General features: G+C 41.2%; 2 protein-coding genes across 7 annotated transcripts in view; one reads left to right on the forward strand and one right to left on the reverse strand.

Annotated features, from left to right (window-relative positions):
- Positions 1-3927, forward strand: part of SIAH1 (siah E3 ubiquitin protein ligase 1) — a 31590-nt gene extending 27663 nt beyond the window's left edge. For 2 of the 5 annotated variants that reach the window (XM_047834867.1, XM_047834866.1), the window contains exons 2-3: positions 1898-1975; positions 2520-3927. In XM_047834867.1, the coding sequence (XP_047690823.1) occupies positions 1963-1975; positions 2520-3370 (864 nt within the window). In that variant the 5' untranslated portion in view covers positions 1898-1962 and the 3' untranslated portion in view covers positions 3371-3927. Of the gene's footprint in view, positions 1-33; positions 1598-1897; positions 1976-2519 lie in introns of those variants that run through there. The other 3 variants (XM_047834869.1, XM_047834865.1, XM_047834868.1) reach the window with 2 other exon arrangements.
- LONP2 (lon peptidase 2, peroxisomal) overlaps positions 2962-19377 on the reverse strand; it is a 115699-nt gene continuing 99283 nt past the window's right edge. Inside the window, exons 13-15 of one of the 2 annotated variants that reach the window (XM_047834864.1) lie at positions 13724-13931; positions 13121-13311; positions 2962-3097 (exon numbers count right to left, since the gene is read on the reverse strand). In XM_047834864.1, the coding sequence (XP_047690820.1) occupies positions 3092-3097; positions 13121-13311; positions 13724-13931 (405 nt within the window). In that variant the 3' untranslated portion in view covers positions 2962-3091. Of the gene's footprint in view, positions 3098-9611; positions 10025-13120; positions 13312-13723; positions 13932-19377 lie in introns of those variants that run through there. The other variant, XM_047834863.1, reaches the window with a different exon arrangement.

The raw sequence follows: 19377 nt of genomic DNA on the forward strand, positions 1-19377 counted from the left end.
GTATTGACATTAAGAGACTGACTGGGTTTGCTTAAACTATGAAATGGGAAAGTTGTTGTAAGCCAGTGGAATCTGGATCAGGGAGTGGCTGCAGCATAATTGAGCTGGAGTTTGCAGTGATGTTTCTTTTGATCTGCTGTACTTTTCTCTGTTTAAACCAAGCTTCAGGTTACGTCATCACTCCTGCAGGGTTGTCCAAAGTCCCTTTAGTCCTTGATTCCAACTGCAGGGCTGCTGTAGGGTCAGGATTCTTTTTGTTGGAATTGGGTTCTACCTTTGGAGTTTGGGGAGGTTTTAGCAGCTGCTGTCTTGTAATATCTCCATTCACGAGAAATACTGGCCTCACTTCACTTGTTTTCATGCTTTAGATATGGATTTAAATCTAGCTTTCTATGGTGTTTGGGAGAATAATAAAGATACATTGTAACATAAGCCTGAATGATTGATGGTCAGTGTATAGCTATTTTGCTAGGTCAAGAAATTAAGCAAATATTTTTCTTGCTTATATTTTCCTAGTTGTATTAATGTTGAATACAAATTGAGTTTATAGTCCCTTGATGCAATTAGCTGTTTTGGTTTAGGGATTTGAAAAGGCATTGGTAGATTAGACGGTTTTGTGCTCAGGGAACCACTTTCCAATTTTAATGTTGCTCACTTAAGTGAGCAGTATAAAATAGGCCATGAAAACAAGCATACAGCATATATAGGGGGTGTTTTGGCAATGCTAAGCCCATTGTTTCACAAGTGATGGAAAATGCACACAGATCATCATATGCACAAAGAATCTTACACCTGGGTTATACAGTATTTCAGATGAGAACTGATTTCTGTTGTCCCTAAGTGCATGTGATAAGACACATTATGATGGAATTCTGCAGTTTTATAAACTCTTGAATTTTAGAATATTAACTTTAGTGACTGTGGGATTAATCTTTTTTTTTTTTTTTTTTTTTTGCCACTCTGAGCCCTCCATTGAGGTGTCTATCCTTGAGTAATCTGGAACCCCAATTGCATTTATATGGTCACATTGGTAACCAGCATCGGTTTTTCAAAGTTTAATTCTTTGCAACAGAATAATGATTATAATTGGGGAAACATTAAATTTCAGACAGTCAGTTTTCATTTTGTAGAAGTAAGGCTTATACAGTTACTAGGAATATACTCTTAGGACATCAGTAGACATCTTTTGTTACCCCTGAGATAAATAAGACCTGGTATCCCAGCAAAGGTAGATTCATGGGAAAGGTGTTTGCTTTATCTTTCATTTAGTCTGACAAGTTAGTTATATTGTTGTCATTTCTTCAAGATGACATTTATCTCTTTTAAAAAATTTTTTTTTAATGTTTATTTTTGAGTGACAGAGAGAGAGACAGAGAACTAGCAAAGGAAGGGCAAAGAGAGAGAGAGACACAGAATCCAAAGCAGGTTCCAGGCTCTGGGCTGTCAGCACAGAGCCCAATGCAGGACTCGAACCCACGAACCATGAGATCATGGCCTGAGCCGAAGTTGGAAGCTCAACCGACTGAGCAACCCAGGCTCCCCGACGTTTATATCTTGAATAATTACTGCTGTGCTGATAAATGCTTCCACAACACTGGTAGGGTACAAGGAATTCTTAATCTCTTGACTATACTGTCCCCAATGTTGTGTCTCTCTCTGGTGCTTTTATCTTTATTTACCTTCTTTTTCTTTTTTGACTCTTCTTCCCCTTTGCATACTATATCTGATTTATATTGGGGAATGGAATTAGACTGGAAAGATGTACTTTCTCTAAGTACCAGACTTAGAACTTTTGAAGATGGCCCTCCATTTCTCTTCTCTTCCCCCCACTTTTTGAGGTGTGGGGCACTGATCAGTGGGAAACAAGGTTAATACCTAGCTGATGTTAATGTTCTAGGGGAAGACTTACTAGAGGAAGATGGATGATGGGATAACAGCAGACCCCCTCCATTCCCCAAATCCATGTCTAAAGCAGGTAACTGTTTACCATTAGGCGGTGTTAACCAAAGCTAGTGCCCTGGTGACCCTTTGGATCACTTGTAGCTCCCTGTAGCTGCTGGTGGCTGACTCAGAATGGGAAAGAAATAGACTGAGCAGGGGAATTGAACAAGAGACAGAGGGAGGAGAAAGTCCAGTCAAAACTGATCTGATTGGGCTTAAGCTACTTAAATGGTGTTTCTTAGTTTATGGCCCAGTTTCTGTTTCAGCATTTATTCCATGTCGTCTAGTCCATCCAAGGAGATTTTTAATAGTTCTTAAAAAGGAATTCTGCATGTGTTCTGGAACATTTTGATAAAGAGCTTTGTCTGGTATACAACTCCTGATAATCAAAATGTGTAATTAGTGTAATTTATGGTTTTTAAATCCGGTGTCTGTGTTCCTTTTATCCTTTTGCTCACAGTACGTTTTGCATGAAACTTAAGTATTTCTGGCATGTAAACATTATTTATGAAACAAATGATAGTTGTAGTTGTTTTTCTCCTGCCTCTTTTTATTTTTATTTATGGTTTTTGTTACAGAAATGAGCCGCCAGACTGCAACAGCATTACCCACTGGAACCTCAAAGTGTACGCCGTCCCAGAGGGTGCCTGCCCTGACTGGCACAACCGCATCCAATAATGACTTGGCGAGTCTTTTTGAGTGTCCGGTCTGCTTTGACTATGTGTTACCACCCATTCTCCAGTGTCAGAGTGGCCATCTTGTTTGTAGCAACTGTCGCCCAAAGCTCACATGTTGTCCAACCTGCCGGGGCCCGTTGGGATCCATTCGCAACTTGGCTATGGAGAAGGTGGCCAATTCCGTACTTTTCCCTTGTAAATATGCCTCTTCTGGATGTGAAATAACTCTGCCACACACAGAAAAAGCAGACCATGAAGAGCTCTGTGAGTTTAGGCCTTATTCGTGTCCGTGCCCCGGTGCTTCCTGTAAATGGCAAGGCTCTTTGGATGCTGTAATGCCCCATCTGATGCATCAGCATAAGTCCATTACAACCCTACAGGGAGAGGATATAGTTTTCCTTGCTACAGACATTAATCTTCCAGGTGCTGTTGACTGGGTGATGATGCAGTCCTGTTTTGGCTTTCACTTCATGTTAGTCCTGGAGAAACAGGAAAAGTACGACGGTCACCAGCAGTTCTTTGCAATTGTACAGCTGATAGGAACACGCAAGCAAGCTGAAAATTTTGCTTATCGACTTGAGCTAAATGGTCATAGGCGGCGATTGACTTGGGAAGCGACTCCGCGATCTATTCATGAGGGAATTGCAACAGCCATTATGAATAGCGACTGCCTAGTCTTTGACACCAGCATTGCACAGCTTTTTGCAGAAAATGGCAATTTAGGCATCAATGTAACTATTTCCATGTGTTGAAATGGCAATCAAACATTTTCTGGCCAGTGTTTAAAACCATTGCATTCAGTTTCACAGAGAATAAGGCACCCATCTGCCTGCCAACCTGAAACTTTTGGTAGGTGGAAGCTAGACACATGAAGGTAAATAAGAGGAAAGGCTGTTAAATACAGGAAACAGTTGCATGTAGTAACACTAATATATTTAAAAATAAGTCAACAGTAAACCACTGAAAAAAATATATATATACACCCAAGATGGGCATCTTTTGTATTAAGAAAGGAAGCATTGTAAAATAATTCTCAATTTGTGTTGTAGATTGAGTGTACTGTTGAAAAATACCGGGTTTTTGTTTGTGTGTGTGCCTGCAAGTTTGTGTGCGTGTGTGCGCGTGTGTGCGTGTGCGTGTGTGTGTTTTTCTTTAACCGACAAGCCATGTTGCGTGGTCTTGGACCACTGCTTTTCCCTTTGTGAGTCAATACATAGTGCTGCTGTGTGTGTATATTTTTTTGTGTGTATTTGCTAATTTTTATTAATTCTAGTTTTTCATTAAATAAATTTGACTTTCTTTTCTGTAATTCAGGTTTTTCCTCACTTTATTTTGTACCTTTTTAAAGTTAGTGTCTTTTTGATATGCATAATTGTTTATGGTAAAGTTTATACATATGTGTTCAGTACGTATTTTCCTTTCCCTCATTAATCAGTTCATTAGAAATATTTTCAATTCAACTCTTTTGTGAAGATATGAATTCCAGAAAGGAAAGGTAACATCAGAATTATCAGGAGGTATTTAAAGCAGTTATAAGATGGTCTCTGTCTCTGTCTCTTTTTCTCCACTTGAGTCATATCTTTGAACTTATTCTTTAAAAGGTTAGGGAATACTGATTTTTTTTTTTTTTAATTCTGGAAAAAAAATCAGGCTTTTTCTTCCAAATATCTTGGACAAATCACTTGTTTAAAATTTGTTCTTGTATTTATTGGTTTTGCAAAAGAAGGCATCGTCTTAGACAGTATTTGTAATCAAAAGCAAATCATTTGTTTAAAAAAAGGCAGTTTGCAAAAAATGTTTTTGGTCTTTTATAATTCTCATTAAAAGAATATCTGGCAAATTAAAAACTCTTAACGTGTCTGCTTTAGCTCTAAGTTTGATTAAAATCCAAATAGTTTTCCCATTCAATTCTGTACTTCATAACTGAAAACAGTGTGCTGCATTTTGAAGTGTGATAGAATTATTCTAAGCAAAAGAATAAGTATATGGCCTCCGTTACACAGTCTTGTTTTTCTTCCCTCTCGCTTACATTTGTATTCTCACAATTCTGTTAGGAGACTAATTGTAATTAGTTAAAATGCTGATCACTTTTTCCCCCTTAAGAAAAAGAAACACAATAAAGATGAGTTAGTATTTCATAGCAAAATGGTTATGAGCCTGGGCTCTACAGCTGACTTCCAAGGACCTACATGCTGTTCTAGTTCTACTGTACTTATCAGCCATGGGACCTTGGGCCCCAGTTTCCTAATGTGTATGATAGGGTTAATTATGGTAGCTACCACACAGGGTGAGATGTGATACCAGTAAGTTAACCTAGAACAGTGCTTTGCACACAATAAGTACCCAGCAAATGTTAGCTGCTGTTATTATGCCTTTAACCAGAACTGTATCTTTAACTTGCTAATTACCCTGAGGCACCTGACAGGATTCTGAAATTGCCTTCTGAATGGCCAAAGATCATTTTGTGTGGTTTTTACAGGTGCACTGAACTTAGAAAGTCAGTTAAAATTAATTTGGACTACCCCCTTATCCCACCACCAATTCTGGATACCAGAATTTACTTCTGGTAACCATTTCCAGGAAATGAGATTTGTGTAGTCTCTTCCCTGACATAAGCATTATTTTTTGAATTGGTTGTAACATCTGCTTGTATAGCCATTTTTGTGGTGAAAGGTCAACCACAAAGGTGTATCTTGGTCTATTCCTGTTAGCATGTGTTTTTAGAAAAGCAGTTTTCCCTCCTCCTTTGATGTATTGAATACTTTGGTGGAAGTGTATCATTTGTTTTTAAAATATTTTGAAGTGTTTCTCGGATTATGAAAGTAGTGTGTCCTCAGTGTAGGGTTTGGGGGTTAGAAAATGGCACATGCAAGAGAGAGATGTAGGCGTCCATTCAGAGATGACTGGGAACATTTTTATTTTTCTAGTCCTTTGTGTATTTACGTGTGTTTTGATCGTTTATAACCCCTTCATGCCCTCACACATAACACAGCCAATGCATAATTTTAGACACCATTTTGGGAAATGTTTGTGAGGATTAATTATAATTTTATCCAGTTTCCTGATGTTAGATACTGCTTTGTCCAATTTATCCATGTAAATCTTTTCTGGCTATTTATAAATAACCTGTGAACATTTTTATATGTTTCCTGATTCTATCCTTGGGATCCTTTTTTTTAAGATCTTGTTACTTTTTTTATCACTTTCTGGAGAGGTTTCAATGGACACAGAGTAGCAGTGTGTAGGAGTTTCTCTTTCATTGTAACCTCATGTTTTGCTATTTTATGCAAATTAAGATAGTAAATTTTGTCTACTGTAGTAAACAAAATGTAATTTGACAGCTATAAGGTTGACATCTTAATCTTAACTATATTTTAAGTCATCTTCATATTCTTGGTCTAGAGGGATGATGAGATCTATAGCCATTTCTTGGTCCACTTGAGATTTTAATCATCTATATTATAATCAGTGTTCTTTCTCCTATTAATGCCCTGCCCTGTCATTTGGTGTCTTGGTGTTTTCTTTCAGGGAATTGTATAGGGTGGGATAGGTGATCTTCTTAAACTTTGTTCTTTTGCGTTTATACATACATGTATTTTTTAATGTTTATTTTTGGGAGAGACCGGGGGACAGAGGATCCCAAGTGGGCTCTGCACTGACAGTGAGTCCAATGTGGGGCTCGAACTCCATGAACCTGACATCATGACCTGAGCTGAAGTCTGACACTCAACCTACTGAGCCACCCAGGTGCTCCTCTTTTGTGCTTACATTCTTAAACTTGAATTTGTTCTGTTGGGTTGAATCATGGGCCAGTTTTATATGTTGATTGTTGGAGAACAGTTTTTTGTTTTGCTGATTTTTGTTATAATGATTAGTTTTTTAAGGCCCACATTTCTTTCTGCAAACTACATGTGGCTATAGAAAAATCGTGTCCTCCTGCGCTTAATTATGGGAAAGTTTACTTCATTTTCGTGGTTCCTAATTGGAAAATACGAAGTCAGCCTACTATACCCTCAGCACTTGATTACCCCACAACATGGATGGCATCTAGTCCAGTGAGCTCCTGGTGGTGTAGACATCACTAGGCACGGTGTCCAAAGATGGGTGTCTGAATCCTGTGCATTTCAAGCAGCCACTACCAGAGATGGCACTGGAAATGAAACCCATTTGCATCCCACTCTTACGAAGAGAATTTGTGCTATGAGCAGAAAGCAAGTCTTGACTAATGTCAAGGAAGAGAAGGAAAGAAGGAAATCTTTGTGTTTCACTCAGCACACACACATTTTTGCCCCCTCTCTTACACTAAAAAAATTCAGGTAGGTTTAGTAGCCTTTTTTTTTTTTTTAATTTTTTTTTTTCAACGTTTATTTATTTTTGGGACAGAGAGAGACAGAGCATGAACGGGGGAGGGGCAGAGAGAGAGGGAGACACAGAATCGGAAACAGGCTCCAGGCTCTGAGCCATCAGCCCAGAGCCCGACGCGGGGCTCGAACTCACGGACCGCGAGATCGTGACCTGGCTGAAGTCGGACGCTTAACCGACTGCACCACCCAGGCGCCCCAATAGCCTTTAAATACCACTCATTTAAATACCAGGAGATCTTATTTGTGATCACAGATTTATACACTGTTGTTAATTACTTTATGATCAGATGCCATTTTTCACTGTAATCTAAAGCACTAAAAACCTCTGCCCCTGATAATATGGTTAGTGGTCAGGTTCAAACAAAAGAGGCAGAATCAAGTAAAAAATGTGTATTCCTTAAGTAGACCATATAGAATTTCTTGATTACCAAGACAGCTAAAGCTTTATTTAGTTTTCATACTTGAAGAGTTTTAAAAGCTCATATGTAAAAGCCATGCAGAGTACTGGTTAAAATACATCCCAAGGACTCTCTAGCCCTACTGAATTAGAATTTCTGAGTTAGTCAACATTTTCAATAAAAATCCCCAGCTGGTTGTGATAAAAAGAGTGTTTAGATAACACTTTAAACATAATGCTAGGAAAAAATACTCAACATCATTAGTCATTAGGGAAATGCAAATCAAAACCAAGAGATGCTACCTCACACCATGGGGATGGCTATTCCCAAGGTGGAAAAGTGGCCAGGAGTGGAGAGACTGGGATCTGTGTGTATTGCTGGCAGGAACGGCAGATGGTGCCGCTACGGAGAACAGTTTGGTGGCTCCTCACAGGCATGGACTCCTCCTAAGAACAGCAAGTCTATTACTGGGCATATACCCCAAAGAATTGACCAGCAGGGGACATGGCTAGTCGTACACTCATTATTAGCAGAACTCTTCACAACAGCCAAGAGGTGGGAACAACCCAAAGTTTCAACAGATGAATGGGTAAGATGGGGCTCGTGAACACAGTGTCATGTTATTTGAAGAAATGAAACTCTGATGCATGTGGTCAGCATGGATGAACCCTGACAACACACTAAGTGAAGTAGGTCACATACGAAAGGTTACATAATTGGCAAATTCATGGAGAAAAGGGGGTGGCTGGAAGACGGGAGTCATGGTTCAGAGGGTAGAGTTTAGGATCATGAAAAAGCTCTGGATAGTGCTCGCTTTGGCAGCACATATACTGAAAAAGCTCTGGATATAGATAGTGGTGATGGTTACACACCATTGTGAATATAATTTCCCTGAATTACACACTTAAACTGGCTAAAATGGTATATTCATTTGTCACAATAAAAAGTGAATGAAATGAGAAACCAAAACCAATCCCAGAGAAACAAGGGTCATACTGTTGAATAATGTCCTACACACCTGGGTTTTTGCCATTGGCTCTTTAGAAAGGGGTGCGTGCTGAAGCAGGGGGCGCCGGGGATGCCCTACTGCTGCTCAGATGCGTACAAAGCTGCGTGTTCAGGACTCTTAAGGAAGAACATGGGTTAAGTCCCACTTTGTGTTCTTTTGCTACTTCTGGGTGTAATGAGTCAGAGCGATCTGGGTAAGGATCAGCTCCCTCTGGTTGCTGACAATGAACATTGTATTTTCCTCCCCCGTAAAGATGGCTGAGAAGTGTGAAGTCCTAACAGTGAGAGGATAGTCCGTGAAATGTTTTTAAATGCCCTGATGCTCTCGCACCAGCCATAAAGAACCCTAGATCTGGATGTGGGATTCCAGAACACATTACTGGCAGGTATTTAGGTAATTTGCAGACCCCATGCTCTTCTGAGGCATTCCCCAGTATCTACATGTGTTCCAGCATTCTGTTAACACAGGACTGTGAACGTCAGCATTGTTTGAACCTTGCATTGTCCTCAATCTTCACGGGAACACGGACTTCAGTACTATTGCTTGCATTTTACAGGTAAGGAAAAGCTAAGTAATTGGAAGAGCCCGACTTCCTTCTCCAGAGCCCGGATTAAGTCACAGGAGAAGGGACCATGGAAAGTACTGGATCTGGGAACTGGCACAGCAGACCGGGAACAGACGGGAAGTGACAAGAGTCAGGATACCAAGTTTGGGGACCCTCCCAGGGTGGATGGCTGCCTTTCTCTGGAAACCGGACTTTTTAACATGATGTGTACTAACATGAGCCACCAGCCTGGTGTAAACGATCACTTTCTGACTGCCCCTTCCTTCAGCATTGGTGGCACCAGTACCAGGGTGTGTAGACCTCACCACAGCTTCACCTCATTGAATAGTTTCCACAAAGACTAATGGTGATATTTTCATCTTTGCCCAGTACCCCTTCTATGTTGTTTTTGGGATTTGATAATGTCTCCCGGTGACTCTGCTAAGGTCTATACCAATGGTTCCTGATGTTGACTGTGCATCAGAATCCCCTGCAGGGCTTCCCAAAGCAGATTTCTGGGCCTTCACCACCCAGAGTTTGATTCAGGTCTGCTGGTGGGCCTTGAGAATTTACATTGCTATCAAGTTCTCAGTACAGATGCTCCCGTTCAGGCATCACACCGAGAACTGATGCTGTGTACCTCTCCAAGGCCAGTAATGATTCCACTGAAGACAAGAATTCAATTTTTATCAATCTGTTTATTCAGTTAACATTTCTATAATCAACACCAGCCATTTGAGTGAGGTTACTGTCGTGATCATGTTCAAAGATTAGGGACACTTAGCCTACCTCTACTGGTATGAACAAAAACCTTTTCTGTGCCCTTTGGCACTTCATAACTTGCAATTCTGAAAAGTCGGGATTTGGGCCTACAGTTTGCTATTTAAGAGACCAGGTCTGGTCTTGACAATAAAGCCACCATCAAAAGCTGCATTAAGAACTTCATCCAGGCAGCTTGCTGTAACAAAACTTAAATCCTGTCGTACATTGCCCGGGATTTCTTCAAGGTCTTTTTCGTTCCTCTGAGGAATAATGACTTGCTTCAATCCTGCTCTGTGTGCCGCCAGCACTTTGTCTTTAATCCCACCCACCTAGGAGGAGAGAAGAAAGTTACTCAGATTTCTGGACATCCTCCGGCTGTGAAAAGATCCCTGACCCAACTTGTTTTCACAGCTATTTTAAAACGTCTAAATCATCTTCCATTTTGTTACAGCATGAGCTAGGAAAGCCATTAAAAAGGTTAATAAACAGTAAATTGTTTTACATTTCATGTTCAGTCCTTTTAATGGGGGAAAATTCTAAATTTTCAGTAATGAGCACCTTTTATGTCCATGATCCCTTTTTGCACTGTCAAGGTTAATATTTATATTCCATTCTGTAATCAAAATCTTATCTATAGGTTCATTCTGAAAAAGCATTACATTATCTTGACCACAAATACCATTCCTATAGAGCTTAGTTGGGTGCCAGGATCTCTCCTTCTGTACAGGTTTAAAGCCATAACCTTTGTGCCACTTGATGAAGAAAATCTATCCCAAATGATCTAGGCACTTAGGTGGTTTTAAAGTATGTCCACAATGGTCCCTTCATAAAAGGTGGAGTCTAATTCCCCTCCCCCTGAATGTAGGTCAGGCTGAGTGACTCATAAATGGAATGTGGGGGAAGTGATGCTGTATGACTTTCAAAGTCATACAACTCTCACAGAAAATGAGAGTTGCTGCTGCTGCTAGATCTGTCTCTCTTGGATCTCTTGCCCTGGAGGTAGCCAGCTGCCATGTTTGAGATCACCCAATAGCCCCCAGAGAAGCCCTAAGGTGAGGAACTGGGGCTTCCTGCCAACCAGGACCAATCTGCTAGTCATGTGAGTGAATCATGTTGGAAGCAGCAGATCCCCAGCCCCAGTCAACCTTAAGATGACTGTGACTGGGTTGCTGTCTTGACTGTATGATGGGATCCGGAAGCAGAAGAGCTCAGCTAAGCCTCTCCTGAATTCCTGACCCACAGAAACCGTAAGAATAACAAACACCATTGTTTTGGGTGGTGTGTTATACAGCAATAGACTCCAAATGCAGCTCTCAGTCATACCACCCAGAACACATAAGCCCTGGAGACAGCTCTCAGAGCCCTCCAACCACCTGCACTGACACTGGCTGCTCCAGGCCCTCCTGCACAGCTGTCCTCCTCTTTCTAGGCTCTTCGGTATGCTGCTGAAGTACACCTTCCAAGTACCTTCTTCACAAAGAATCTAAGACAAACAGACTCCTTGCATGTATGAAAATAACCACTTTACTTTCACATTTTATTGAAGGTGTATACGAGACTGGACTTCAAGTCATTTTCCATCAGAATTTTGAAGGGACCGTACATCTGGTGTCACTGAGGAGAATGAGAGAACTTTCTCCTTGGTTACCTGAAAGGCTTTGGGGACAACCTCTTTCTCCCAGCTGGTGTAGACCCTTTCAATCTGAAGATAACCTTCAATTCTAGGAAACGTTCAATTCCATTTTCTGTCTACTAGAATGCCTGATAGCTCAATGTTGGATCTGCCTGCTTTTTCTATTATTTTTTTCTGAACAGTTCTTTGACTAATTCTAAAACAGTTTTAAATCCAAGTTCTGTCTTATTCTCTGTTCTTGAATGGTCTTTGCCAGCGTTAGCAAGTCTTTCTCTTAAATGCTGCTGCTTTTCTTCTGTCTCATGGGACAGGTTTAAAACTGGAGGCTTACTCAAACTTTCCCCGTGGGGCTGGGAAAGCCTGGACCTGGTTGAGTGCAAGTGGAAGAACCACTTATTCTATGGAGATTTCTATGAAACCCCTCATTTTGTTTCCCATTTCTTTCCTGCTCTCCTGGTCTGTGCTTTCTGGTTATGAGCCCTTGCTTTTCCCAGATTCCTGCTGGGAAGACTGTCTCTATCTCCAATTGTTTCATCAGCCAGGATACTTTCTTCCAGAAGTTGGCTGAACTCAGCTGCTGACTCCCCGCTCATTTCTGAGTGCTTGTATTGCCTTCACTCTGCTTAGTCTACCATCTTGAACTAGGAGGTTGAAGAGTTCATGGTCTGTAAAGTATTTACATTTCCTGTTACTAGCACAGCTAGTATTAACCACCGTTACCTCTCTTGGAATGCAGTTAATTCCTGGGTAAGGTAGAAGAAAAGGGATCAGACATTTCTTTTTGAGTAGACCTACTAATGTATCATAAGAATAGGGTTTAGAATATGGTTGAATTCCTGGTTGAATTTTAAAAACTGATATAAGTTTATTTTGCAAGAGTGTGAGAGACAGAGGGTGCACGTGAGAAGGGGAGAGGCAGGGAAAGGGAGAGGGAGAATCCCAAGCAGGCTCGGAGTTGTCATTGCAGAGCCTGATGTGGGGCTCAAGAGATCATGACCTAAGCTGAAATCAAATCAGATGCTTAACTGACTGAGCCACCCAGGTGCCCCAGTTTTGGTGATCTTAATTGGTGATTATGATCCACTTTCACCATTACCTCATAAAATAAAGGTGCTCTCAGAATAAAGAACATAAGTTTCTTTTCTCATTGTGCTGTGAACCTGCCCAAATTCTGTTATAGACTGGTACTGGTAATTAATGACTTAGAACCCTAAATGTTCACTCAAGTTCTCTGCATTTTATGTGTTTTTAGAAGTAGTTTAGGGTATGGCGGGGAGCCCCAAAGCTCCATATATATAAAGCTTTTTGAGGATTTAGCCATTAGACAGGGCTAGTCTTTGTTATAGTTTCCATTTTATACTTATTTTTCTACAAATCTATCAACTACAGTAATCTAAATTATCTACAGGAGGTCTCACAGGAACTTAAAAGGTTGAAAAATTCGCTTACAGTTTAAAAATAGCTGCTATCCTGTTTTACACAAAAGCTATCTAGTTAACAATTTGCTAACTACAACAGTCTCAATTCTTCACCTCAGTGGCTGACATCGCCGATGACCAGACTGATACTTTTTTTCCCCTCATGAGTCTTCTTTCTTAGAAGGGAAAATATGGGGAAAATTGTCAGTTTTTCTTTTATTTCATCAATATTAAAAAATAGGAGTTAGTTACAAAGTATAAAAACTTAGTGTTTTTTAAACGAAGGTATTTTTAGGAAGAAGGCAAACTACTATGAATTTAAACTTAAAATTAAAAAAATTGAAAACCATATAAATCACTTTCTTAAGACTTACTGGAAGGACGAGACCCCGCAATGTGATTTCTCCAGTCATGGCTACATCCGAACGCACCAGCCGCCCACTAAAAAGTGAGGCGAGACAAGTTACTATGGTAACTCCAGCAGATGGTCCATCTTTTGTGACAGCACCAGCTGGGAAGTGCAGATGGATGTCTGTGTTGTCAAGAAGATCAAAACTTCCAGAAGCTTAAAAAAGGAAATAAGGATTTTAATGTAGAAAAATTAAACCTGTTTTTTTCCCTCTTAAAAAATAAAAAAGATAAAAATGACTGTTGTGGTTAAATGAATCCCTCAAAATATTAATGGGCAGTATAATCAGAGTGGAGGTCTAGAAGAAGGATTTCGTTCTACTCTGAGTGGAGCTGAAAACAAACCCTCGGAATTAGTTCCTAGTTTAGGCACTAGCCAGATAGTCCTAAAATGGGAACTAGAATTTTCTAAGGGCGTTTAAGCAAAGGTTTATACTTTACTGGAGGTATAACTGTTAATTTAAAGCTCATCTTAATCCTTGTCACAGAACTGTGAGATGCCTCCCGAATCACGATCCAACGGCTCTTCCTTGCTACGGCTGTACCTCTGCCGGGGCTAGGCTGCTCACCATTGGTCAGATGGTATTTCTTTGCGTTGCTGCGGAGCCAGCTAATCGCGAGATGGGCAGACTCCTTCATGACATCTCCTAGCTGGCCAGTCAGAGTCAGCTGACCTTCGCCATCCATTCGGCTTGCCTCCACGAACATGATTTCCCCACCTAAGGGGGTCCAGGCCAAACCTATTGCCACTCCTGGTTGACTCAACCGCTCAGACACCTTGAGAGAAAGGAGAAAAATGATCAGTTCAGTCAACAACAGCCATTACTTCCCAGCTGGCTAATCACGTTACCAGAGCCTACTTCTTCAGTTTAAACTGAACTCAAAGCTTCAGCTCAAAGTACTTATTACTTCGCATGATTTGAAGTCACCACTTAGGATGTGTGGCTTTTCCACCAGAAGAAAAACTAAACTTCCTGTTTGGCATTTATCAGAAACAATTTTACCTTAGAATATGTTGAATAACTTTAAGAGCCACATCTAGTTCCTGCCCTAATTTTGAAGAAACAAACCCAACTGTTTTATCTATGAATATTTTTATTAGGCTACATATTTATAAATACTCCAGAACCTACCTTCATTTGTTTCAGAAAGCAGAAGCCCTTTCTCAAATATACGTTTAAGAACCATTAGCTCCAGAAGACGAGTGTGAAGGTAGATATTAAAACCCTTAGATCTTACTTCTCTGCCACTTTCCTTTCTCTGTTACTGCTGCAGAAACACTATAAAATATTACTTCATGATGCCCAAGATCCTTCTGCATGCGCTTAGAGGCTTACTGTGTGCCCTCACTGCCACTGTAAACTGAACGTGTCCACTTGCCCGAAACCACGAGCCAGGTGATGAAGCCAAACAGTTCATCCAAGTTATGAAAGCACATAAAACCTAACAGTACAGCTGAAACACAATCACCCTCTGAGCCTCCACATTTCTTATACTACAGAAGTTCTCCATATCAGGAACAGGGCACATGTCAACCCACTGCTAATGCAGATATGAAATTCTTCCACCAGAGGGAACATCCTCACTGAGAGCAGCAGGATCAATGATCTGAGTTTCTGGTTAAAGGGCTGGGTTGATGATTTTATTCCTTTTCCAAGGGGCTTAGATGGTGAAAATCTTGACTTTAGAATACTTCAGAATCATGTGAGGCATTCACGAAGGCTATTGGGCACTTATATTTAGTGGTAAGCCGTATAGCATTATTTTAAAAGTTTCATATTTACAAATTTAATTCTAAATAACTTCATATTTGATAAGTTACAGAGATTTGGAAGTCCAAACTATAGTATTAGTTGAGCCGATACTGTGTACTGGGTTTCACTTCTCTCCGCTTTGCATTTGTGTAAACCTGTTCTAGATTTACTTGAAGAGAAAGACAAAAGATCAATATGCAAAAGATCAGTGTTATTTAAAAAAAGTTCAATGTTTGTTTATTTTTGAGAGACTGAGGCAGAGCACGAGCAGGGGAGGGGAAGAGAGAGAGGGAGACACAGAATCTGAAGCAGGCTCCAGGCTCCAGGCTCCGAGCTGTCAGCACAGAGCCCGATGTGGGACTCAAACCCACAAACCAGGAGATCATGACCTGAGCTGAAGGTGGACGCTTAACTGACTGAACCACCCACATGCCCCAAGATCAGTGCTATTTAAGAAAAATGTAGAAGCAACTATTTAGAAAAGTGTTCACAAGGCTTGCTTTCTTTCTAATACAAATCACTTCTCTATACCTTCATGAAATCTACCTTGGGTGGGAATTTGCCCACGGTTCCTGTCTTACCACATGGCTCTTTTCTAGAGCAGAGTGAACTTATCCTAGAGAATTATCCTCAGTGCACTGAATCATGTGTTAACAGAAAAAGCCATCTGGCAGAATTCTGTTAGCCATAACAAGAACCATCCCTTTCTTACAGCTCAATCCTCAAAACTCATTTGTCAGAATAATACCAAAAATGTCCCCAAAGGGTCAGGAGTAAGGTACTTGTTGATTACTATGTCACTTTGAGAAACCAAGCCAGTTTTCCAATATTCTCCATCTGCTGGGAGGCCTGGTACTTGGGGTTGAGGAACTGATGCATTGCTAATTGAAAGCATGGGGGGCAGGTAAGTACAGAAGGCCAAACCAGAATCACACAGGCCCACAAGCACTGTATTCTGACTTGATGGTAAGTGTTCTCATGTTAACCTGAAGATGGGAAAATGACAAATCTGTGATTTAACAAAACACAGGTGGGAGAACTGACGGGCTTGATTACCAGCAAACCTAGTACCTCTGTGATTTAAAGCTAATAGCAGTTATCGAAGAGGTAAAGAATCTTTAATTCTTAGACTTGGAATCATACTTTTTTATTTTTTTTAAGATTTTATTTTTTAAGTACTTTTTACACCCAACACCGGGCTTGAACAACCCTGAGATCAAAAATTGCATGCTCTACCAACTGAACCAGGCAGGAGCACCTGGAGTCACACTTTTTGAGGGCATGTGTTCTGAAACTGTAACAATCAAGCATCAGGTTTCTATTTTTCCCTCAGAGATGATGGGAGTGCAAGTAAATGTGAATGTAAGACACATGCTCCTTTTCTGCTCATTTTATTAACCCCTTCTTACACAACAATTTGTTTTCATTTTTTTAATTAAGAACATTTTTTAAATGTTTATTTTTGAGACAGAGAGCGAGCGAGCGAGAGAGCACATGCGCGAGAGCAGGGGAGAAGCAGAGGGAGGAGACACAGAATCCGAAGCAGGCCCCAGGCTCTAAGCTGTCAGCAAAGAACCCTACATGGGGCTCCAACCATGAAGTCATGACCTGAACCGAAGTCAGATGCTTAACCAACTGAGCCACCCAGGCACCCCAATAATTTGTATTTCACAGCACTCCTTAAAAAGTGAATTGATACGGGGGCGCCTGGGTGGCTCAGTCGGTTAAGCATCCAACTTAGGCTCAGGTTAACGATCTGGCTTGAGTTTGGGCCCCGCATTGGGTTCTGTGCTGGCAGCTTGGAGCCTGGAGCCTGCTTTGAGTTCTGTGTCTCCCTCTCCCTCTCCCCCATTCACGCTCTCTCTCTCCCTCAAAAACAAACATTAAAAAAGTGATTTGACACAATAATTTCAAAACTATGTTTATCAGTACTTTTCTATTACTTTCTAATTCCATTAGTAGTCTGTGGAATCATCAGTTATATTAGCCAAGATGAGCCTCGGCTTGAAGTGGAGAATGCTTTCCCCCCCCAGATGTCAAAGTGGAACACGAGCATTTCAAGTTCACTTCTGTCATTCAATTTCCCACCTGTATATTTTTGTGCTTCCATTATCCTGATCTGTTAACTACATCTTGTTCAACAAAAATGATCAATTTCTTCTGTAATAATTGTGCAATCATGTAAATCAATCATCTAAATATGCAGATTGAAGAAGTGTTGAAAATATTTAATGAAAAACCTAATTAATGGTTGCATTCTTAACAGCTCAATGGACAGGAGTGTTTAAGGAGCACGTGCATACTAATCATGGCCAATTTCCCACTGTTCATCCCCCTTGATTAACCAGAAAGAGTGATAATTGATTGAAACAGTAAATACGTACAACTTTTTGTGACTGTTCCAAGCCCAGATAAATGCTCACAGCTTTATTACCTTATTTACTACTGCAGCCTCATGAGAGGGATCAAGAGTTTTAAATTCATTCAACAGTGCTTTACAGAGCATCCTGAGCTAGGCTCCATTACAGACTGAAGGGGCCGGATATCAAAGTGAATACCTCTTAGAACTGACAGACTACTTGAGGACATTAGATGAAGGCACAATTCTACTCCAGCACCGAGAGAGGATGACAGAAGACCTACCGAGTGCTTTCATCTACAGAGCCTTGAAGAGGCAGGAATCCCTGTCTGGGAGCTGGGACAAGGTTATGGAAGAGGCTGAGCAGAATCTTAAAATATGAGTAAGAGTTTGCTGGGCAGAGAAGGGCCAGGAAGCTATCAAAACAGAGAGGCCAACAGGTGCCAATGACTGGATAATTCCAGGGGCCTCCTTTCCAGGGGCAAACTCAGTACCACACTGAATGCACAACCCGAGCCCCCAGAGGGTGGTGATCCACGTGCAGGCTGGTTAAGCAGTGACACACTGTCGACTGGTTTCTCTCAGACCTTAGAGAGTGTTTCTGCTCCCGCAGGGCCGTCACCGCAGCAGCTACCCATCTGCCAACTTCTTTAAAGTCTTTGTATTGAGATCCTAAGCCTGCAGTTCATGAATATTTGATTTTTCTCCTTGTAAATTGGTTTCCGTTGCGTTTACAAAAGGGAAGGTCAGATCCCATTTGCTTTGGAGAGTGGCTGGGGTCCATGACTGTCCGCTCTCAAAGCCGTGTTAAATAGCCCCCGTCTGGCCTGATGCCACACTGCAGAGAGCTGGCTGCTTTCAGAGCCCGTCAGTAGAGCCTTTTCTCGGCATAACCCATCCGTGGTGGGCGCTGGGCCAGGCCGCGTGTGCAGCGTCGGTGCTGTAGTAAACAGCATGTTCAAATGTTATGGAACCGAGAAGTAATTTACCACCGCGATTCTTTTGGGCATTTCATTAGTGTTTACACTCTGCCCATTTCTAAAATTTTTTTTTTTTTCAACGTTTATTTATTTTTGGGACAGAGAGAGACAGAGCATGAACGGGGGAGGGGCAGAGAGAGAGGGAGACACAGAATCGGAAACAGGCTCCAGGCTCTGAGCCATCAGCCCAGAGCCCGACGCGGGGCTCGAACTCAGGGACCACGAGATCGTGACCTGGCTGAAGTCGGACGCTTAGCCGACTGCGCCACCCAGGCGCCCCTACACTCTGCCCATTTCTAGCACCTGATTTTGTCTGTTTGAAAGATAAGCTGATGGAATCTCCTGGAATTCACCTTTGGATGCATTCTATTCAAGATGTTTTAAAAAATCTGCATGTCTATCTTCTTTCCTTTAATATTATTTCTTAAATGACCTTCAGATACGGACTTTTTGTACACCACTGCAGGAAGCCAATACTGAGGCTTTAATACAAAATATGAACAGAGTCAGTAATATTCAGATATCTAACACAATCTCAGGACTAGCAGGATGGACAGAACGTAGACACTTAAGGCACGGATGACTGGTTTTCTGAGGCTGAAAATTAAATTTACCATAAAGACTAGAGTTTACCTGTTCTTCTGTGTCACTACATTTACAATCTGAGAGTTTAAGACTGTCACCCCCCGGAGATATTTAGTCAACTGCAAGACTGCCCAGCTAGGATATGTACCCAGTGATGTGGAGGCTTCTCCTGCTTTCACTGGGGTGCAAATGAAAATTGTAAGATTCTCATTCCCTGTCCCGTCCCTAGGGTATTCATGTAACCAGTAAGAGTAATTACAACTGAGCTGTTATTAATGGCAATCTCCTAACTGACCAGATTAAATAAGATTAAATAGCTGTGATTTGATTCTGTACCTCGATGTGGCCCAGCCCGTGCTTCTGAGGAAGGACTCTAAAGTAGCGTGCCCCATGTCAGCACACATGGCATGCAGGCCGCCTAGGCTGCTGCCGACACCTGCACCCATGCCTGATCCTTCGCACCTTTTCTTCCAGTGCAGGGAGATCTTTCCTTTCCTTTTTAAAAGTGCGTTTACTTGAACTTGTTTCTTTAGGAAATTTCCTTG

This window comes from Prionailurus viverrinus, chromosome E2 (genome assembly GCF_022837055.1).
Source record: "Prionailurus viverrinus isolate Anna chromosome E2, UM_Priviv_1.0, whole genome shotgun sequence".
Taxonomy (NCBI): domain Eukaryota; kingdom Metazoa; phylum Chordata; class Mammalia; order Carnivora; family Felidae; genus Prionailurus; species Prionailurus viverrinus.